The sequence below is a fragment of the Melospiza georgiana genome, chromosome Z, assembly GCF_028018845.1.
Source record: "Melospiza georgiana isolate bMelGeo1 chromosome Z, bMelGeo1.pri, whole genome shotgun sequence".
In the NCBI taxonomy this organism is placed as follows: domain Eukaryota; kingdom Metazoa; phylum Chordata; class Aves; order Passeriformes; family Passerellidae; genus Melospiza; species Melospiza georgiana.
The window spans coordinates 32,219,971-32,243,406 of record NC_080465.1 but is presented as its reverse complement, the minus strand read 5'-3'; the positions used below and the strand labels follow the sequence as shown (position 1 = coordinate 32,243,406).

Here is a 23,436-nt window from a genome sequence, read left to right as displayed (position 1 = left end):
GAAAGAGTGATTGCTTTCATGTTTATTCCAATTCTTCAGAGTTCACAACAGTAGCTCCCATTTTCACACCAAATTGTTGTTTTTATAAGGAGTCTATTATCTAAACTGATGGAGCAGTTAAAAAACATCACTAGGCTTAATTATTATATCATAATTGCTCTTGCAGACATTGTTCTGGTTATGCTTTATTTTTGTTTCAGGTTTTTTTTTTTTTCCATTATCCTCTCCATGAAGGGAGGCTACAGAATGTTTCTCTACATGTATCTCTTCTTTCCTCACTGAGTAAAAGCCTTTTTATGATGCATGGTAATGGTTTTAACTGAAACATTTTGGAGTAGTAGTTCTGGACTTTCACTATAGAAGAAAGCCCAGAAGAATTTTCTAAAGACTGAGGAATGAAGAGTAGTATATGGGTTGTTAGGCTTTCTGAAGTAAAATTCTCTGCACATGCTGCAGAGACACATGGAAGACTTAATTGGTCTTTCTAATTGGATGAATTGTCTTGTGCAGAAATTGTTATTTCACTCTGTGAAACCATTGCTGTGCTGCAAGGAGAAGAAATTAAATTATCTGACTGAGGTCACTGGTGGATATAACACAAGAGTTATTACTGTTATTTGAGGATTATGAGTCTATAGAGGACATGCATTCTTTATGGTCTTTCAACTGCTCAAATGAACTATTTTAGTGGTAAATGGCACCTTCTGAGAAGTTCATCTGAAGATGCATTATTTTCTGTTCTTTGGGGTTTGGGAGTGCATTAATACCCAAAAATGTAAAATACATTTTTATTCATGTAGAAAACATGTTTAAGGATATATTAAACAAAATTTGTCTTGTTCAGGTGGTGCCTGATGCTTTTTTTGTTAGATTCATTATGCAAACTTTGGCAAGTACCAGTAGGGAAAGAATCATGTCATAGTCTGAGCTTGTGGACAGACTCTTCATGATTGTAACTTATTGATTAGGATCCTGCTAGAGTACATGAAACTTTTGAAAACTAGCTCGTGTTTTCTAAAAAGTGCTTCTCATTTGTGAGATAAATTTATTTTATAGTTTTATAAAAAGAAACTTAGCTACATTTATGCATTTATCTGAAAATCTTGTTTCTTCATTTGCCTGAATTGCCCTGTAGTTTTGTCTTGTTCATTGAAGCAAGAAATGCCAAAATACTGTATGCTTTCAGAAATCTTCTCATTTCACTGTCTTGCCTACTGGACAACTAGGCTGATGGTTATCTGACCAAATTCAGCGCAGAGATGTAACCTGCTATTCTCCCTTAGCTTGTGCTTTTTGAAAAAGAGCAGTTGTCCCGTAGCTCAGGAAAGAGAAGTCATGCCACCAAATGGCAGAGAATGCTTCTAAGGTGTATTTATTGTATAATATCCTTTTGTCACACATGTTTAGTTTTATTTTAAAAGGGAAAATTGTTGAGAAATATCAGCATCATTTTTGTGATGCAAATCCGTTTTAAAACCAAAAAATGTGATGTCAAAACCCATTTTGAGATTCCTAATGGCAGTCTTGACCTAATTTTGCATCCTCTGGTACCAGTGTTGACAGGCAGCATGGCTCCCGTTCTGAAGCTGGTTCCTGCCTACTGGGAGCTAGTGAATTGTCATGTCATATTGAATTGTCATATGAACTTTGTGGAGCTTGATGCCTTTGATAAAGATGTAGCATAAATTTAATATTGAAATTAATCTCTGCATTGTTTTGTCCAGTATAGGAGGGAGATGGAGAGAGGAGCAGCTTTGCTGTACCAGAACATTTTGGTGTTTTTCCTAATCTTACTATTGAAATATACAGGACAAAACAGATTGTAAAGGATAATACTTCTCAAGAAGTTTCTGACTGTCTTTACAGTAGCACATGCGTAAACATTTCTGGAGAATTTTGTAAATCGAACTTAGGGTCTGTTTACTAGATGGTAGTGTAAAATCAATTGTAAAACTTTGATTTAATATACGTTTACTTTAGAGTAAACTTCATAACAAGGTAATTAATGTAGACACAGACTTGAAATGAGATTCCCCACTCAGCTGCTTAAGACTGGGCTTAAGCAGAATGACTTAAGAGGGTTTGAATGCTATTATAACTAAGGACTATGAATGTCATTTTTTTAATATCATTTGGTTTCACTGCTGATGTGTAGCCCAGTGTAGCTACAACTGAGAAAAATTAACAAAGTAGTCTATTGACTAGAGAACTAGCTTAAGATGAAACTGAGTTGCTCAAGAACCTGCCTCTGGCAAGAAGGGGTAATATGGCAAGAGACAGGAAGTAAGCAACTTAGGTAAGGATGTTGATCATTATAATGTCATCTCTACTGCTGTCTTATATAGCCTATTTGCCCAGCACAGCATTTATCAGGGATGGATATGATTTAAAGAATTGACAAAATCCTCTTATCCTCTGAGTTGAGACCCTTCCAGTTAGTCCGCTGCATATGACACTTTTTGGATAATTTTATTAGAAGACATTTATTCCCTATTAAACATGTTAAGAGTTGTATGAAAAGCTTATGTATCAGTAAATCAATGGAGGAGCATGTGTGACCTCCCTGAGAATTTTGAAACTTAACATGGTGATGCAGGGTTAATGTTTACCTCTACCCCAAAGATAGCCAATGCCCACTGCTTACTTATCACCCTGAAGTTTACCTTTTATCTTTCAAAGATTTAGGTAACAGTAAATCAGATGATAGGTTTTTTTCTTGACACTCAAGGTACAACAGATGTCCGGAAATAAAACCTGCTTTCCTGTATCAGGTCTCCTATATTCAAGGAAACTTTTTGTCTACCTGTATTATTTGGTTTCTGTGCAACCTTCCCATTACCTAAGGCTTGGTTTAACCAAAAGAGGTTATTGCTGGAAGAATGTTGAGCCTTTGGCACTCAAGTCTTATTTTGAGTTCTCTTTGATCAGGAACTATTTAGTTTTCTTCATGTATACTTACAAACGTAATTTTCTCTCAGGCAGTGCTGTTGTCTCTTTAGCATGAATAAAGCAGGAAATACAACAGCAGAGACTAGCTTAAACAAATCATTACAGTTAGGGAGTGCAAAGAAAAGGTTGGGCAGCAATTTAAATATCATCTTTTGAGTGCAGGTTTCACTTTTCTGTGTTTCAATGTTAATGCAGACATTAACATTTAATCTTATTGCTGAATTTTACCTGGGACCAGACCAATTCTGCCATATGCTGGGGAGGTGGTATAACTTACTTCCCTCATGCCCTTTCCTGTTTTAAAGAATATAATGTCATCATTGTTTTCAACACTATTCTGTTGTCAAATCATTGCTGACAAGGTACTGTGAAGAAATTTAGTTCTAGCCTAGCCAAAATCAGGACACAACAGAAGCTGTAAAACTGCTCAACTTTTCTTAAATCCAAAAATTTGAAAGAAAAGGAAAGAAGATGCATTCAGTTTGGATATGAAAATCTGTTCAAATGAATACCACCCCAAATTCTCAGCCTCATTTAATTGATTGTGCTTTGAAATATTTTTTTAAAGCCAGTCCTTTTTCTAGGCAGGTCATAGGGTGATGATTGATTCTATAGAAGGTAGACAACAATTTTGAGAAATAGAAAAAGAGGAAGACTAGTCAATTCCACAAAAATCTGGATTTTTTTGTTTGTTTGTTCTGTTTATGAAGGGATTTATTCTGTTTAAGTATGTCAAATCCTATTTGGAAAATGGAAAAAACTAATGCATTATAGTTTATTCATTAGGTGGTAAATGCAGATTCCAGAACATAATTTAAGTCTGTGGAAGCACCAGTTCACCATTGCTGAACTGTAAAGATAATGATGACTTGTAGAACAAACATTTTTTTTTTGGTCTCTGACTTGGAACCAGAATAGAGCCATGTATGCAAAATCCCAGAGCACTTGAATTATTAATAATTATTCTTCCTATGGACTGAGAGAGATCTTTTTACAGTGAAAAATGTTATCATCTGCTCATGTAAAAATGCATGTTGAAACAAAAGTTGTAGCAGAATTTTCCATTGCTTTTTAACCAGTATCTGTATAAACCACTCGTGTATATATATATAAAATATATAAATAGCATATATATTTGTGTGTTTCTGTATGTTTGTGTTTTAAGTAGTCATAAAAAATGGCATCATGAGTAGATGTAATTTAAGATTAAATTTAATCACACAGTGATAAGAAGATGCACAAGAAAACAACTGTAGCACCTGCTTGTGTGAAAATACAGAAAATCTGATTTAAAAGCGAACGGAGATATGTGAGTCTCCTTTATTGTAACTTCTGCAGCAGCTCTCTGGAAGTTTTGTACCATACAGTAAGAATACAATAAATTATATTGTATTATGTAACAGGTTTCTCATATATGCAGGCAGCAAAAAAATGCATAAAAGTTACGATTTTCTAATATGTTTGGACAAGTTCATTGTCTTTTCTAAGGTGTCATGTTGGCAAATTTGGCAAATTTCAATTTATTTCCCGAATTTGTTCTATTTTAGGTCCCAAATCTGATCCCTGTTCTGATATTTAAATTGGGAAGACCTTTGGAGCCTGCACTTTACAGGGAGATATTGTATACTTTGCCTACACTTGGTGTACATAAGGTCAGAATGAAAGATTTTTAGTAAAATGAAAACTGCATCAATAAAATGTCATTAATTTATAAAAACTGTTTAGACTGAGCAGTGTATATCATGCTTAACTGATTTTTAAGCTTTTGTATGACTTTGTAGTATTTTGGATGGGATATGGTAATTGTTTTAAAGTTAAACGTACATTACACTTTACTGTCTACACCATATGATCATTATATATGTCATGAGAGGATGCTCTTGGACTTGTTATTTGCTAAAGGTTTTTGGAAAATGGCTTTCAGTTTATTTCTGATATTGCATTTAGATGTTTTTTCCTGATTGTACTTGATTGTAAAATAATGATTTGTACATTACTCTTTGTCCTTGGACATATAAAATAACAAAAACACTTGGTTAAAAATTTCTTTCAGGTTTGTGTAGCTCAGATTCTACGTGCCATACACATGCTGGGGAGCACAGCTAAGCTCAGAGCAATTGCCTCACGGCTGATGACATCATTATGGGAAAGACAGGTTAGAAACTTCTTGTAGTGTCACTATAATAAGTTCAGTTGAAAAACTTTGTTACCATTAACCAAGGAAGAAAATAATTGTGGAACATTGCTTTTACTAGTATGTCGCTATCAGCACTATGAAGTAAATGGTGTTAATGGTGTCTGCAGTGATCTTCTAGTAGAATATTTAAATAGTATGTCTTTCATGGAACTTTATTTTCATTTCATGATATCTCAAACTGCGATTAGAAAAAAAAATGTTTGAAGGATGACTTTCTGCTTTTCATTATATGCAGTAAGAATAAGGTCTTAGTGTTGTGGTTTAACCCTAGCCAGCAACCAAGTACCACACAGCCACTCACTCACACCCCCACCCACCAGTAAGACTGGGGAGAAATATCAGAAGGTGAAAGAAAGAAAACTGTTGGTTAAGATAGACAGATTAATAGGGAAAACAGAAGCTGTGCAAACAAGCAAAACGGAACAAGGAATTCACTGCTGTGCATGGGCAGACAGGTGTTCAGCTCTCTCCAGGAGAGAGATCATGTGTAATGGTGGCTTGGGAAGACAAATGTCATCAATCCAAATATCTCCCCCTTCCTCCTTGTTCTCTCCACTTTATATCCTGAGCATGATGTCATATGGTCTAGAATATACCTCTGATCAGTTTGATCCCAACTGTCTGTGTCTCCTCCCAACCTCGCTAGCATCCAACTTCCTTCACAGCATGAAGAGCAGAAAATGTCTTGGCTGTGTGTAAGCCCTGCTCAACAATAGCGAAAACATCTCTGTATTATCACCACTGTGTTCAACACAAATCCAAAACACAGCCCTATATCAGCCATTGCAAAGAGAATTAACTCTATCTCAGACAAAATCAGCACAATATTTTGCTTCTGATTTTTTTAAAGATGCAATAGAGACCTAGTCTACAAAAGCCAGTTCAATCTCAATGAAGCATTAGAGACGAATAGTGAAAAAAAGCAAAATATGGTATGCAATAATAAAAATCAAAGTGGTATGCAGAAGTCCTTTAGAAGTGCTACCAATTGAAAATCTGGTCGCGCTTTTAAAAGTGTGGTGATCATTTGAAATGAAATCTTTTCTAGGATCGAATTTATCCAGAACTGCAGAAGTTCTTGGCAATGTCTGATATGTCCTCTGTGTCTGTTGACAAAGATGCTCAATGGGAAAAGCTGATTGCTAAAGCTGCTTGTGTAAGAGATATATGTAGGCTGAGGTAAGTGCAAGTGTTACCTATCTTATATCTTTTTAAGGGAAAGAGTTGTTTTCAGAAAAGCTACGTCATTATTTTTTCTTATTCTGCTACATTAATTGTGAGTAATATTTCTCAAGTTGAGGTACTGACACAGGCATTGCTAATCTGAGCAGCTACTAAGTTTGGGGTTTTCTATTATGACTAATAGAATGCACACAAAATACTGTTAAAATTAAATGATCTTTATCTGGAACAGAAGATGCATCTTATACTCGTCCTAGGTAGACACTTCAGGCATAACACTTCCAGATTAAAAAAAGGGATAAATGACAAGCAAAAGAAAGAACTAATTGTCTCTTTTGATCTATTCAAAGAAAGATAGAATTTTTTTTCTGAAAACCATATTTTGTCACATGTACATTTTTGGTCTTTATTCAGGTATAGTACCACAGAACACTGTTGTGCAGGTCTAACTGGATACTACATTGAACCTTTCCAGCTCTAACAATCCATGAATATCAGTACTTGGTAATAATTTAGAGTTCCTGTAAAGAGTATTTTTAAATGCGTTAGTTTTTGCTGCCTGGTTTTATGTGCACCATATTATCTTTTTTGTTTGTCACCTGTCTTGAGTTCCAGTTTTTGCTTTCTTGAAGGTCAGCTACTAACAGCTGAGCAGATTCAAATAAATTTTAAGTATCAACTAAAAACAAGTTCCTAAAGAAAATACCTTTTCCTTTACCTCTTCAACTTTCTTCTATTTTGCCATACAGTGTTTTTCAATAAGTTTTTTTAAAGTGAAAAGAGAGAAATTTCTTTTTTTAAAGTGAAAAGAGAGAAATCTCAATGTACCCATAGAATTCTTTTTGCCAGTTAAGTGGTATAGCTGGAGTTCAGGTGTATGCACTTTCTTTATGCATTTAGAAATTATTTTGAAGAAAGTGTGAACAAATAGACAAGTCACAATTTACCATGCATATAAATCACCTACCAGATACCATTTACCATAATCTCTTACAGAGGTAGTATGAGGAACTGTTCAACACCTTGCCACCCACAGCCCAATAAAATTGAATGGATAGTTAAAAGACTGGAAAGCTAAAGCAGCCCATACAGTCACTGAGGGAAAGACAATTGGCATTGCAGAAGGAAAAAAAAAAAAAAAGAAAAGGGAAAACATAGCTATCTGATGTAAAAAGGACAGAAAACATTTGGTGCCAGAATCTCCACCAATACACAGTAGGGACTACTTGCAGGAGACTGCAACAAAGAATCATAAAATAGTACATTTGGACTTCCATTCTCTGTCCCTTCTTGAATGACATAATCTTTTACTGAACACAACATACTTAGACAAAACCTTCTACAACTTAACCACTCAGTGATCTTTTATTTGGAACTTGATGGCTGCTGATTTAATTCCCCATGTCACTCAGCCTTTAGAGCACTCTGTCATATCCTCCTTGTATGTTTTTTTTTGTGTGTGTGTGTGAACTCCCAGTTCTAGGCAGTTTTAGTTGTCGCTTAAATAAAACCAGCAATTAATAAATTTTTGTGTATAAATTATAACTTGTATGTATGTTTGAATATTGCCTTCTATTTTCTTTTTTTTTCCTTTAGACCATACCAGCATGGAGCAGACATGTTGGCTGCAATTTCCCAGGTATTAAATGAATGCACAAAACCTGATCAAGCTTCACCCGCTGCCATAGTATTACAGGGTCTACGGGCACTTTGTGAGGCTGAGGTAAGATTAAATTGGCTTGTCCATGTGTTTTGAGTTTTCCTTATGGTCCATGAACTTTTTTCCCATTTGGTTCTTTTTTAAGAGTGCATTGAGTTGCTGCAGAATTTCTTTTTCTTCTGACAAATTTAATTCCTCTCTTCCAACATAAGTTAATAGTTCCTGGGAAATTGTACCATGACTTCCTACCACAGCAGATCAGCCTTTCAGTGCATGAGCTGAAATTTTAAATCAGCTTTGCAGATCATTCTGTGCATCTTTCCTTGACATTTGAAAAAGAAGACTGTTGGGTACATAATTTTGATTGGCTGAAAGGCACTTAAGTAATGTAATTTTTGTATCTTCTTACTGCCCTCCCCTGCTGTGTCTTGTTCATAGAGTGTACCAGATAGGCAGTGAAATCACTAGCAGCTGGGAGGTTTGCCATAATGTGTTCATTGCTTACTGATGAAGAGGGCAAATAAGCTTTGGGACAAGCTGCCCAGATTGTGCTGTGTCCTTCCATGGAGATTTTCCCATTCCTTTTGGACACAATCCTAAGCAACTGGATCTGATCTCATTGTAACCCTGCTTTGAGCAGGAGGCTGAGCTGGAAATATCCTGAGGTCCCTTTGAACCAAAATAGAGATGCTACGATATCTCTAAGCTAGGAGACAAGGCTCTTTGTTTCCACATCCCAGACGGTGATGTCCTGGTATTGTGAAGCAGGCAAGACATGCTGTGAATCTGCTACTGACAAACTGTACTATACAGGCCGTCAGAGTAGTGAACTAATTATATCCTGCAGGAATATTTGATTACCCATTCTCTGCCAAACAATTTTATGTTTATCCAATACTACACTTCCACTGAAGTGTTTACTGCAGTAATGCCAGCCATTGCCACATTATTTGAAATCACTGAGCAGTTTAAGAACAATATAGCAAATCATCCATAGATATTTGTATTCAGTATAATTAAAAATCCTCATACAATGGCTGCTAAGAAACAATTTATTTAGGGTAATTTTTTGTTTGCCTTTGGTGTGAAGTTTGGCTCTTCTTAAGGTCACGTAGATTCTTTGAATGCTGGCCTTGGTATTGAATGTGTTTTCCCAGGCTGGATTATATTTAGACTTTGTCTTGCAAAGAAGTAGGGTTAGATATATGATAAATTTCGCATCCTACTATAATAGCCTCATTTGAGAACAGATGTATATTGTATCACTGTTGAGGACTGGAAGGCTAAGGCTGCTCAAGATGGAAGAAAGAAAGGAAGGAGGGATGGATAGACTTTGTGGATGTTACCAGTTTTTTCTGTCCAAATTCTATTTGCCTTATTTCCCCAACTACAGTGTAATGTTCTGGGACACCTAATCTACCACCTAGCTATTCTGAAACTTTAACAGGGAACTCTCTTGTGGTTTGGCAAGCTGGGTAACCATTTGGGTTAAGTAATTTAATCTGTCTCTTATTTATTGTTTAGACTGTAGTGTGCAGTGCAGAAAGGATGTAATCGTAGACATTGGTTTTGTTTTGGTGTTTTCTGTCTCTGCCACTGACTTAAGGGAAAGAGATATAGTCTCTGAGCTTTTCCACTTGCAGCTGCTTAGATGTAGGATTTTAGAGAGCACCAAACTTTCACTCAGCTTCTGAACCAGAATAATAAATTATGTCTTCATACGTATAGTGTTGACTTGGTTGATGATGGAACCTTATACACCATGTGGCTTTGCCAGGGTTGAGTTCTGAGAGTCTCAGAAAGGTTCCTTTGTTAAAGTAATGTGATAACAAAATGTGCTATGACATTGATTTCTTTTTTGGTTGACTCTTATGTAAGAATAGTTATCCATTCTGCTGACTGCAGCAATTATTTTGTGTAAAGATAGTGACCATTCAAAGTGGATCCTACATGAATAGTGTTAAGAGTATAACAGCTTTTGCAGGACTTGCAAGAAGGGCTAGCTGCTTTCTACCCCCTCTTTTTTTTTGGCGAGTGTAATATAAGGTCATTAATGAATAATGCACGATGACTTGCACATCAAAAATGGAAAAAGATCACACAGTTCTTGCCAGATCACATTTCCTCTTTTTCAGCATGTAATTTTTTTCTCCCCAGTGATTTCATCAGAAGCTAGTATATTTCATTTGAAGCTATCCTGGCATCTAATCGATTTCATGTATCAAGTACAGTATGCAAGCCAAGAAACCTTCAAGAATAAAATTTCTAACATAGTGTTTAAATCCACTTTCTACTGAAATGTTGTTGCTCTCTATTTTTCTCCTAAGATTTCTCACCCTTTTAGGGCAGTGGGATACTTGAAGCAGATGTTCTTTGTCTCTCCTCAGCATCTGTAAAATTTAGCTTTTAGTTTTTTCCCATCTAGCATTCAGTGTTTTGTGGAATGGCATGCTTGTTATTTTAAAATCAATTTTTTGAAAATATGAGAAAACATAAACGTAAATCAAAGTATATTGTATGAAAAGCATGTATTGTATGAATGTGGGATTGTTGATATCTCCAGATGACAATGATATGTTAATTTGAACAAACCAGAATGAAAAAACCTCACACAACAAAAAATGAAAAAAAACTTAAGAACTTGTACCAAAGTATGACACTAGCATGTCTAGATCTCTAAACACACATTTTCTGCATAGCACATATGCTTTTTTTTGAGACAGTAATTGGCATACCAGTGTTGCCAATTCTCTTATCTTGCTAGTTTTCTAGAGTGTTTTGCATTTTTAGAGGACAGCTTTGTGGAGCTGAACAGTGTCTATGGAATCATAGGACTTTTCCTTGGGGATTCATGACTAGCAGATAAATTTCATCACAAGATATTTGTCACAGTTGCCCATTCCTCCAGGAAAGACACCATGTCAAGGTTATTACTGCTTTTATAACCTTTCTTTATTTACTGGGGGTTTTTATGGGGGTAAAGTACCAGTTTCCCACTGTTCCCATCCCCCTGTTACATCAGTTTACAGTACATCATTTGGTAGGAGTTTTCTATAGGACAGCTGTTAAGTTGCAAGTCTAGAAAATACCATCTGAGAAGTAATTGTACAGTCTTAGGCTAAATCTGAAACTTCTGTTAGGATGCTGACTATTTTTAAGGCCTTTTTTCACCTCTTAGATGAAGTTGGAGAATATGTGTGTTATGATGGGAAAGAATAAAATTAAACATGCTTAGCTAGCTAATGATTTGTTAGTCTTCCTAAATTACAGTATCAAATTCCACAAATGCATAACTTCTTTTCTCTACATATCAATACATGTTGTTTCCAGACAACTAACTCATTACAAATTTAACATTTCTAGATAGTTGAGGAGGAACTTCCAGTGTTAATAGACATGTCCATCTTTCTGAACACTGGAAGACCTTTTTTCTAACTCTTACAAACAGTCTGTTTTGAAAGAATGGAAAGAGAGGTATCATTTTCCCTTGGAATGTTACCAGATGAAGTCTTTCTAGCCATCAGTGGTTGTTACCATAGAAACACATTCATGGGTTTGCTGTTCCTGAAATGAGTTCAACTCAAAATGCATCTTTGGTTTTTTAAACTGCACCCTGAAAAGTGTTTTGTACTTGCTGTAGTGATTGCTTAATGTGGCAATTACCTGCATTCAGAGATACAAAATAGTCTGTTTTGAGCAGAATAATACTAAAACTACCTTTCTCAATGCCTTTGTGGAATGTCTTCATAAACATACCTTTATTTGATTTCATTATGTAGATCAATTTGTGTTTCTCAATGTCTTTGTCTTGTGTTGCTTTGTTGTAATTTTTTATGCTGGAAAGACATTTTCATGGCATTTACTCAGACTTTTAAGTCTCGATTTGCAATTTTTCACTTTAGAAGGCTGAAAATTATACTTTGCTTTGCCATTGCTATTTTAAAATTTTTGTCTAGACTTTGGTTCTAAGCATACATGGTTTGGGGTTTTTCTCTGTGTTGTGATTTTGTGGGATGGGTGGGGTAGAGTGAACAGAATTATAGTTTCTTGGGGTTTTTGGTTCTATTTGTTGAGTTTTTTTGTTATTTATTTGGTGGTATTTTTTCCTGTTTTATACTCTTTTTGTTGCAGTGGAGCCTGAAATCTGAAGTAGTAACAATAGATAAATTACAGAATTAATTTTAGTTACGGTGGCAAAATTCTGTAATGTTAAGTTCTCTGCAGGTAGCAACATTAAGGTTTGATGAAACAGTCCATGAAAATTACTTAAGTTTACAGGAGAATACACAGATGTTGCCAAGGGAAATCCTGGGTGACTGAAACCATCTCACAAGGAAAAAGGAGGAACTTTCAGTACCAGTATTGCTATCTAGTCAACATTGCTGAGAAACTTGACTACTACTTTTTCTGACTTATGCATAGTTCTTCAGCTGGAACTGTACCATTGACTGAGCATCTTACAGACTTTTTTGGTGCCTGGAAATGCAGAATGTTGTTCTGACTGCTTGTTGAGCTGTCATGCAGATCTTTGAAGGTGAAAAGAAGCTTGGTGAGATGTTTGTTTTTTCCAGGAAGGAAATGATGTATCCCGGAAGACCAATTACGTATCCTGTTGTGTTCTAGTTACAGCATGAATGTGTTCAGTATTAGGTACTAATGTTTAGTATTTATTGTAGTTTGACAGTTTCCAACGGTTTCTGGATTCGTGAAATTTTATGTTTTGCATTTGTTCTGCAAATATTTTTTGCTTATGCTTGCTTTTTTACTTTTTATGAATCATATATTAATTCCTGTTCTCAAGAAGGAAGAGCAAAGACAAGGACTGGAAAGAAATTATATTTAAGTGAAGTTGGGATAGCTGTTAGTAATGATGCCTCCCTCTTTGCTTGCAGGTTGTTTGCATCCGTTCTACATGGAATGCTCTGTCACCAAAGCTGAGTTGTGATACAAGACCACTCATTTTAAAAGCACTGAATGAATTGTTTTCCCTGGTTCCTTCATTAACAGTGAATACAAATGAATTTGAGGTGTGTACTTATGACTAAGATGAGTCTTTCTTTTAGTATATCTTTGTATGTAACTTTTACATAAGCCTGCTTGATCTTGAAAAGATTGCACCCACTGCCCAGTTCAGATTAGTCAAATTCATGTTTCATACAATTTCAGTTTTCACTTGGCATTGGTGAGTCCTGAGACATAGATGGGAAATTCCAGGGCGAGGTTAATCCATGGTTTCCCTCTCACAGAATGTGAAGACGTGAACATGTGAACATGCCACATCAACATAGACTGATGTGGCAGTAATTTGTTTCAGGTAACTACCTCTATTTCAACTATTTATTTGGTCAAAGAAAAATGCTTATTTCTTTTACTTTTGTAGAAATTCAAAGCTCAAGTTCTCAGCTTCCTTTGGAACAATACACAGAACGAGGTAAGTGATATAACTGAAAACATTTATTTCTGATGTCAGCAACAAGATATTAAGTTTTGTACTTTTCTGTCAAGACAGTGTCAGTAATCTCATTTTCTAATAGGGTTTTGTTCCTGTTGCTTAACACTGTTTCTGAAGCAATGTACTACATGTAAAAGGTGGTACCTGAAGGTTCTAACTTCTGCCATTTCCAAGGAGAATTACGAACAAACGATGCACTACTATGTCCTCACCTCAAGTGCTGGGGACAGTTTTGGGCACCACAATATAAGAAATACATTAAATTATTAGTGAGCATCCAAAGAACAGCCGCAAAGATGGCGAAGGGCCTTGAAGGGAAAGCGTATGAGGAATGGCTGAGGTCACTTCGTCTGCTCAGCCTGGAGGTGACTGAGGACAGACCTCATTGTAGTCTGCAACTGCTTCACAAGGGGAAGAGGAGGGGCAGACGCTAATCTCTGCTCTCTGGTGACCAGTGACAGGACGTGAGGGAACGACCTGAAGCTGTGTCAAGGGAGGTTTAGGATGGGTATTAGGAAAAGGTTCTTCCCCCAGAGCCTGACACAGTTCAAGTGTTTGAATAATGCTCTCAGGCACAAGGTGTGACTTTTGGAGATGTCCTATACAAGGCCAGGAGTTGGATGCAATGATCCTTGTGGGTGCCTTCCAACTCAGCATTGGATTCTGTGATTCTGGAAAACTAGTTTGACTTCTTCTGGAAAATTTCAGCCTTAACATGGTGAAGCATTCTTGACAAAGGTGTTGCTATGACAGCTAACTCAATTCACTTGTGGAGTATTGTAATATGGGAATGTTGGACTATCATCACCATGGTGCTAGTGGAAGTAGTGTATTTAAATTTAAGACTGAAACTTTTGTCAGCCTATTTCAGTGAATTTTTCAGCCCCATGGCTAATCCCAGATGAAAACTAAGTACCATGCAGCCGCTTGTTCACTCCCCTTCCTTGTAGTGGGATGGGGAGAACTATAAAAAGGTAAACTCCATGGAATGAGACAAGAACAGGTTCATAAGTGAAGTAAAGTAGCTGTGTAATAATAACAACAAAATAACAGTAACAATAATAATAGAAAGGGGATATAAAAGGTGATATGAAAGAAAGAGGATATAAAAAAAGACAAAGAGGAATAAAACTCAATTACAAACAAGTGTTGCACAATACAATTGCTCACCACCCACTGAGGGATGCCCAGTGCATCCCTGAGCAGTAATGGGTACTCTCTGGCCAACTTCCCTGAGTTTATATACTAGGCATAAAGTTCTCTCATATGGAATATTCGTTTGGTCAGTTCAGGTCATCTGTCTTGGCCTTGCTCCCTCTGAGCATCTTGTGTGCCTGCACACTGGAATAGAAAGCTGAAAAGTCTTTGATTTAGAGCAAGCACTTCTTAGCAACAGCTAAAACATCAATATGCTATCAACATTACTCTCATAGATTTTTTTCAGATATTTCTACCTTAAGTAGCATGCTCAGACTGGATGTTATCAAGACTAGAAAATTGGTCTTGCTACTTTGCATTGTGTATATAAAAAGTAAGCAATTGAGAATGTGCCTCGGGAAAATATTATTGAACTCTTTTTCAGCATTCAGTGGTTACTTGATAAGCTCTTTGCATGTGGAGTTTCCAGTAGGTAGCAATATTATATGCTGTGTTTGTAATTTTCTTTCTCTTCCTGTTAATTTTATAGGATGCCCTTGTAGCCATTTCAGCCTATAGATCACTCTCATCATTTGACTCTGAAGAGCATACAATTCTTCATCTTCCTGGACAGGTAACCATTGTTGTATGTTTGGTAATAAGCACATCTGACACTTCCATCTGACATGGATTATATTCTCTTGAAAGGGAAACCAGTCCTTGTGCCTTCTCTGCCAGAAATTCAGGAGAGCCTCCTGAAGAAATACAAGCTCCTGATGGTAACATGAGATGATGTCATGTATGATTGGAATAGCTAAGTCTTATAAGCAGGGAAAGGCAGGAATGAAACTTAAGGCTAAGCAGTCAGAAGGTAGTTTTTCTTATTTTGTTATTAAATTAGTGGCTTTTTTTTGGGCAGCTGATTTGCATTTTATGCTCCTCTGTTAGTGCTTGCATTTGAGTCTTGGCTCTAAGCAACTTCCTCACTAAGCAACTCTTGTGATTGCTGTTTCTTCCATTGCAGTCACACTCATGCATGAATAGAACTTTTGTTCACAAGACAGGCAAGTCAGTTTGAAAAGTAGGTGCAATTTTTGGAACTAAGCTGAAAAGTTTTCCCGTTTTTGTTGTGAACTTTTTCAGCATAACATTTTACTTTTTTGTCAGTAAAGGCAGTCAGAAAAGAGTTGAAGTACTTTTCTAAAAGGCTTTTTAAGTGTGCAGAGGGCTGTTAAACTCTGAAACTTCTGATTAGGTGATTCAGTAACCTAACAGAATGAAAGAGTATAAGGAGATGAGCATTAGTTCATCTCCTAGATGAGCATTAGTCAGTAGGTGACTCTTTTTTGCATTGTATGAGGCAGTACTCAGTAGTCCATTGGTACTTCATGGAATCCTATGGCTTTGTAGTAAAGGTTTTATTTACTGCTTCATTATATGATAGGTTCCAAACTTTAAAAAACATACTTTGTAGAAATCAGTGAGAAGAGTTCAGCATAAACCTTACAAATGAAAAATGTGTTTTACATAGAAGACCACAGGATGGAAAAAGGGAAATATATAAACTCTGCTGCAAGACTAAATCTTTCACAGTAGTACATAGTTCTGTACTATGTACAGAACTAACTGCATTAGTAGTGCAGTTACTTTAAAGTCGTATTACTGATGCAGTACTTTACAGAAAGTGAGTAAATATGTTTTAATTGAAAGAAATGTAAATATTTTGCAGTTTTTCAAATTCCAAAAACTGATATGTGAAAGTAGTGTCTAACAAAAATGTTTTGTTTATATAAAGTGCCAATATAAAACATTGTTAAACTGAAGAGGAATCAGGGTGAAAGTAAAGTTTTTTTGAATATTAGTTCAGCTGTAAGTGTCAAGATTAATTTTGAAGAAGATTAAAGATACATATTTACACACCCTGTGATTTTTTACCAACCAATGTTGCCTTTCAGTCAGGCAGAAGAAAAACTTTTATTCATTAGGCTTCAAATTTATGAAATGGAGTGAAAATAATGAAATGGGGAACTTTTCATATTTGGTTGGTATTTTTGACACTTGGAATCATGAATGGTAATGAAGACTTGGGATTTTTTTATGCACATTTAATTTTGTCTTTTATCTTCCAGGCACGACCAGAAGTTGACTCACTGGAAGAAATAGACATGAATGAAGATGAAGAGGATCAGGAGGCAAATCTGTTTATTCCGGGTTCTTCATATATCAAGCTGTTGTCTCTAACACCAGCTGCTGTTTTAGGAGGTATAATATATCCAGTATTTGAGGTCACTTTGCAGGGCATCACAGTGACTGTAGAGACCTGCAGCTCTTTTAGAATGGAGTGTCACATTAAAGTGCAGCCTTTCTTTTTTTTGTTAACAACTGATGGGAAAAAACGTAACGTAAAAAAATAAAGCCCACAACTCACTTCTTGGAAGATCATGTGACAGAGGTCCTGATGGTGGGGAAAAATTGTTTATAATTAAAATTCTTTACCTGTCCTAAAGGGAAAGCCAATTCCTTATTATATACTTGAAGCACTCATTGTTTCATGAGAGTGACCTCAGTAGGGAGGACTAAATAGATCTTTCTAAAGGCAAATTTGTATTTTAGCCTGGAACAGATGGAAGTAAAATGAATTTTATATGTATTGTTTTGTAAACAAAGTATTACTAGTATGAAAATAATGCTGTATGCAAAGTCTGCTTAATTGATTAAGATGTCGGTGCTATGCTTAATGCATAATTGTAGTGATGCATATTGATACTGAAGTATGCTTCAACAGATGGTCTCTGACACTTGTTCTGAAACCCGTGCAGTTGAATTACCAGAAATGGCCATTGTCTTACATACTTTTATAAGATTTGATATACTGTGCCAGTATATAGACATTGTTATTTCATTCTATGTAGAATGCATGGTATCTTCATGTGTGATTGCAGGCTTTAAACATTGCCATGAGATACAGGTGGTGTTTTGTAATATTTTCCCCCTGTGGCGGTTTCTAAAAGAATCCGTTTGTCAAACTCTGAATGCATTCGCCTCTGGAGTGTGTGGAGATTCCTAACTACTAAATCCTGGAAGCTTTGTGGGGGAGAATGACATAACCTAGTTCAATGAATGAGAGTGATGTATCTTGACAGAAAACTCAATCTGTAATGAATGCTGAAATAGCCAATTTTCTAGGAAGACAGGAAACCAAAATGGAATTTAAAGTGAATAGGCTGGATTCAGAGTTGCAGCAACCACAGAATGGTATCAAAAGGGTTGAATCAAAACATTTACTAAGCAGTTTCTCCCTCAGAGGTGTTTTCTAACATTGTTAGTTAATACAGAGTCCAGAACACTTGAGCAAAAGCTTTAGTGACTGGCTGGAGTGGTTGTTGAGAGTGAATTGTTTCACCAAAGAGTATGAAACTGGATTAATGAGGCAATGTCCAAGACAGGCCAAAAGCCACAGAGTGCCTGTTCTATGGGAGCTGAATCTCTATCATCTCATTTGCTGGAACTCTAGTAGTGCATGTTATTGGGATTAATAGCATGAAATTACTTATATGAAGCATTGGAAAGTGGAGCTTTAGGTAGTATTTTGTCTCAAACTCCTTTAAAACTGGTTTCTCAAATCAGTTTTCATATTGTTTCTACATCCTAGAGTCCCAGGATATCAGGAGGGGACAGCTGTATATTTTTTTATTTTGTTAATTTTTCATTCTGGGTGCCTAAGACTTTTCTCAAATCTGGTAGTCAGAGAATTAAAAATAATTCATTGAAAGAATTAGCTTGATATCGATGTTGTTATTAGTAATAGGAGTAGTATCCTTACTGCAAAAGAGATCATGCTAATGATAATAACAATAATAATAACACCACCACTAATAATAATAATAATATTCATGTGATGCTAGTTATCTTTGTTTACTATCAGATTGATTTCAATAATTGAAATACTGTGTTTCTAGTAATTGCTGCACATCTAGTTGTTTCACTAAATTTTTCGAGACTTTAGTTTTAGTTTGAGTTATATTTGTCAATCTGGAGCCTTGGCATGTCACCTGCCTGAAGAATTGCTTCTGAATGGCTTATATTTATGTCTTTTGGCGTAACCAGCAAATGCAGTAATATGACAGCAGTGATAAGGAGTCTCTATCAATGTGAATGGTTTCCAGAAGTGAAATAGCTCCCTCTTTCAGCAAATTTCTTCTCTATTGTTGTAGCCATCTTAAACAAAAAAGTTTTTATAAAAAGTCCAGGGCCAGTAGGTGGATAGGGTTTTCATGTCAACAAATCTCTCTTCCTCCAACAAAACTGAAGGTTGGGGGTTGAAGACAAAGACTTAAGAGTTTCTGTCTATATCACTGCAGAGAAGATTGCTGACTGCATTCTGTGGGGTTTGTTTGAAGGATATTGGCATTACAGGCAGAGGAAAAACATCCCAAGATGCAGGTGCCCTTCCTGACATGCTACAAAAACATGATTTAGATTCTGCTATGTGTCCTTCTGTCAAACATGTGCTGTCATTACTGTTACATTTGTAGCAATCAAAGAAGGCACCTCAGAGAATAGTTGAGGTATTTCTTTCCAACCTTCAATATACCTATGTCAGTTTTGAAAAAAGGAGCTTTGTTCTGGAACTTCCTCACATTTCTTGTTTTTACCAAGTTCTCATGATTTTCAGCAATGGTTTTTCCAACTTCATAGACACTACGGCTCAAGGAAAAAAGTCTCCAGATGTAGATGTCCCTCTTTCCCATGCTACAACATCAGATTTAGACTGATGCTCCGCTATGAAATGGAAAAGAAGTACTAGTGTCATTCTGGGCTTTCCAGGGTTAGTTTTGTCTCTCAGTTGTCAGCCTCTCACATTCCTTTCCTCTCATGTCATTGCATTCCACTTCATCCAGCATTTGAAGAGTTTGCAACATCACTTGTGAAACAGGAGATGACCAACATGCCACGTGCTGTGTATCATTCTGCATTAAGAGGAGGGACAACACGCTCAGACCAGGGGAAGACAGTGGCAGGTGTTCCAAATTTCTTGCTGAAAATGTATGAGAGGAACAAGCAACCGGGCATGACACCAGGCCTTGCAGGTAAGCTGTCACTTTCTTGAAGTAGACAAGTATGCGTATTTTGAACCAAAGATTTCTATGAATCTGAAGGTGAATTAACTTAAGAAACTATGTTTTATGCCCCTTATATATGCTTGCATATTCTTTTGAATTGAATTTTTATTAAGTTAACCTTACTTTGCTTTGGGTTTCTCCCTTGACTCTGAATGTGTGCATCGACCTTTCTGTTGCTCTTCCCTCCCTCTTTCAGCTGGCATGTTGCTGTGTTTCGACCTCCCAGTCCACATGGGCAAGGATGGCAAGCCTATTAATCGATTTCTGGCCAGCAGGGGCCGCAATTTCCAGCAAATGTTGGTTGCCCTCATTCATGAGGTAAGTTGTTGCTGGTTCTTCTTCACTTTTTGGAACTATTACACCTCCTTCTCTACTTTGCTATCTCTTTTGTTTATGTGCATTGGGTGTTGGCATCAGCTAGTGATGGCATGTATGATTGTATCATAATTAACTGAAATTATTGTGAGGGACAGCTAGAGTCATAGAATCATCAAGTCTGATCCTCAGCCTACTGCTGTGGTCACCCACCCTCACTAACTTGAACTTAACATGTAAATACTTTTTTTAAAAGTGTTTACTGCTGAAATGCCTCTTCTGAAAATCAGAACAAGAAACAGGAGCTTTGGCTTTTTCTGCCTCGTGGACTGCTATACATATATGCCTGATACCTGTCATGTGTAACTAGTTGTAGGTGAATAGCAGGCTTGAACAATGATGGGGCTCCTTGGGGAAACAATATCTACACCTTGCTAAGACTTGACATTTTTTTCTCTCTCTTAAACATTTCAGCTCCCTGACCTATTAGGTTTGTGCCACCAAAACCATGCAGTTACCTTTGGTGTGGTTTTAGAAAAATGGCATGAAATAAGCCCTCAATTATTATGGAAAATAAAGTGTGTGTAATGAAGTCTGACAGAGCATTTTGAATTATGGTACTTTTGAATATCAAAGTTCATCTTTGAAAATTTTGGACAACAGTAAAAAACCCCAAACAGTCCAACTGGATCTAGGGAAATTAGTGTTCCTTTCCCAACTTTGTGCCAATGGGAGCAGCTTTTAACACAAGTGGAAGTGTGTTAAACTCTTAAGAGTTTGTAAGATAATTCTATTAATACAGTCATTTTATATTTCTGTAGGAGCTTCTTGCATGCATCTGAGGGGGTGATCTGGGTCCTGATTTTGTTTTGTGACTGTCACCCAGATGTGAGGCATATCTGCTGGGAAGTTCTTCTATGATGGTACTAAAATCATGGATATCAAACACTCAGTTTTGAAATAAGTATAGCACAAAGTTTGAGTGGGAAGGTTGTCTGTGCAGAGTTTGGAGAGTTTTCTGTGTACAAGCTGAAAGTCTGACAGTAGAACACAGGCATGTGCTGTGTATAATGCATGTGGACTCCATTCTGATCCTGTGGCAAACCCACATGGCTCCCTCTGGGCTTTGCTCTCAGGTCCTGCTTCAGCATGTTCACATTAGGTTAGGGTAACTCTCTCAGTCTTTCTGGAGCAAGCAAGCTGGTTCTGACAAAGTTGTCTGCAGTGTAGTTTGCATGAAGTTCCCAGTCAAATGTGTGCCATGGTGAAGTTGTCTGCTTCTGACTAGTACAGTCTTCTGGCTCTGTACCATCTCTCAAACTCTTCCACTTTGCTGGCATATGCATATATGTTACCCATATAACATCTTAACAATTTTGGTCCTTCACAACTGAAAAGATACCAAAAGTAATAATCATGTTTTATGGTCAGAGTAACACCAGTGTCTGAATCCCAGTGGAATTTAGGCCAGGTGTACAAGGAAAAAAGCCAATCTGCACCAGTTTGACTGGAGTATAGAAATCCATCCCTTGCTCTGTATCATAAAGTCAGTGCCAATAGGATAATGAAATACTTCAGATGTAAAGTTCTTGTCTCAAACTACAAAAATTTAGAAAACCCAGCCTTGAATACTTATCTCAAGATATCTAACTATGTATGCAAATTTAATAGATGTTTTCCATCTTGACATCTTTGCTGCTAAAGAATGAAAGCAGAAACTGGAAATAATGCTCCTCATATCACAGGAGTGTAAATTAGTGAATGTTTTCTAACTATTTGGAAGCTCCAGTGGATAGCACCAGGGAAAGTCCACAGGGATGTTTCATATGCCAGAGGAACAGATTCAGATTAATGAGTAAAGAATGAAGCATCAGCTTCCATAGTACCCAGAAAGAAAAGCTCCTCACTGCATGTAATTACTTCATTCAGAGAGACTTAAATTCTGTGACAGTGGTTCTGAAGAAAAACATATTTAATTACATTTTCATAGAAGGCATGTATGAAAGTTTTATATCAGTCAAATTACAGTGAGATGCAGATCAGTTCTGAACTTTGATTTAAACACTTGCCTGTTGCCCCAAAGCATCAAATAAAATCCTGGTAAAAAAAATTGTGTACAATAGCAGTGATTATAAAATCCAGCAGCATATCCAAAATTTACTTTCTTGTGTGAACAAGCTATCTTCACAGAAACAGAAGCTTAAAATGGTTAGCTGGACAAAACATGGCAGTTTTGTTGTGGAGAATGTGGTGAACTGGATCAAGTTAATGAATAGATAGAATGACTGGAGACAGAAATATTTTACCTAGTCTCTCAGTACTTTACCAAGTTGATTGATTTAAGATGTAGTAAAACTAGAAATAAATCCAAATATATTTCTATTTTAAACCTAAACACAAAATATCTTCAGACAACGCTAACTGCACCATCTTAGTGAAAATCTGCAGTAACTATAAAATTTTGATTAAAAAATCAGTATTTCCATTTTCGGTTTACACTGCTTTAAGAGTCAAAGTTTTTTCTTGCTCTTTCCCTTTGTACATAGAGACAGGGTGATCAGAAAAGAGTTCTTTGGGCCTTTGGCTAGATGATAAGCAAGTCCCTGGGTTCATCAAACTAAATTCCATGCTCTATTGTTTGTTTGGTCCTCCATGTTCTTCTGAGGAACAGAGTTTAACAGTAAAGACAGAGAACCTAATCTATAAAACTGCCAAATGGGTCCAAAAAAAATTGCATTAGCAGGACCTAGGTCCTTCTTATTCTCCCAGTCCTATAGGAGTCAATGTGTCTTTGCAAAGTCATCACAATTCAGCACATCACACTAAGACCTGTGTTTTAGGGGTTTAAATTACCAGAATGACTTTTTTTTGCTACCGTTTTCACTCATTATTTTGGGAGAGGGAAGAAGTTGTAGGGGTTAATTCTTATAGTGATGTTTTAAGTAAGGAGTGTTCTATTAATAAGAAGTGTTAGAGTTGCCTTTGAAACATTGAGGTCTGTGTAAAGCTCTGAATAAATTCTGAGGTTGATGTAAAGATTAAGAAAATTAATTGGAGGTAAATGCAATTAATTTTTTTAGGTTAATTAATTAATTAATTAACCTCTAAAAATCTCCAGCAGTTTGCATTTTCTTAGTTAGGACTAAGCAGTCAGCACCATACTGGGATGATAACGTTTTTATGTCTTCAGTGGTTTGATCTGTGCTCACAGCTACAAAATAGGAACCTACAGGTTGTGTATCTGTCTGTATCTGTGTATGCATAGTTGCCATCATTGCACTTGGATTTTGGCAGCTGGGGCAAGGTGAGGGGCTCGAAAATACCTGTTTCATTTTCATGAGATTATTTATGTGTAAAACTGTGATGCCTGGTATTCTGCTGGCAAAAAAAGTTATGTGATGTTTGTGCGTAGAGGAAAGAT

General features: G+C 36.5%; 1 protein-coding gene across 1 annotated transcript in view; it reads left to right on the top strand.

The window, feature by feature from the left end:
* FOCAD (focadhesin) overlaps nucleotides 1–23,436 on the top strand; it is a 90,658-nt gene that overhangs the window by 34,599 nt on the left and 32,623 nt on the right. Inside the window, exons 13-22 of the mRNA XM_058044115.1 lie at nucleotides 4,497–4,601; nucleotides 5,003–5,104; nucleotides 6,195–6,325; nucleotides 7,925–8,051; nucleotides 12,881–13,015; nucleotides 13,369–13,419; nucleotides 15,128–15,211; nucleotides 16,707–16,839; nucleotides 19,479–19,667; nucleotides 19,897–20,018. Of these exons, the coding sequence (XP_057900098.1) occupies nucleotides 4,497–4,601; nucleotides 5,003–5,104; nucleotides 6,195–6,325; nucleotides 7,925–8,051; nucleotides 12,881–13,015; nucleotides 13,369–13,419; nucleotides 15,128–15,211; nucleotides 16,707–16,839; nucleotides 19,479–19,667; nucleotides 19,897–20,018 (1,179 nt within the window). The remainder of the gene's footprint in view (nucleotides 1–4,496; nucleotides 4,602–5,002; nucleotides 5,105–6,194; nucleotides 6,326–7,924; nucleotides 8,052–12,880; nucleotides 13,016–13,368; nucleotides 13,420–15,127; nucleotides 15,212–16,706; nucleotides 16,840–19,478; nucleotides 19,668–19,896; nucleotides 20,019–23,436) is intronic.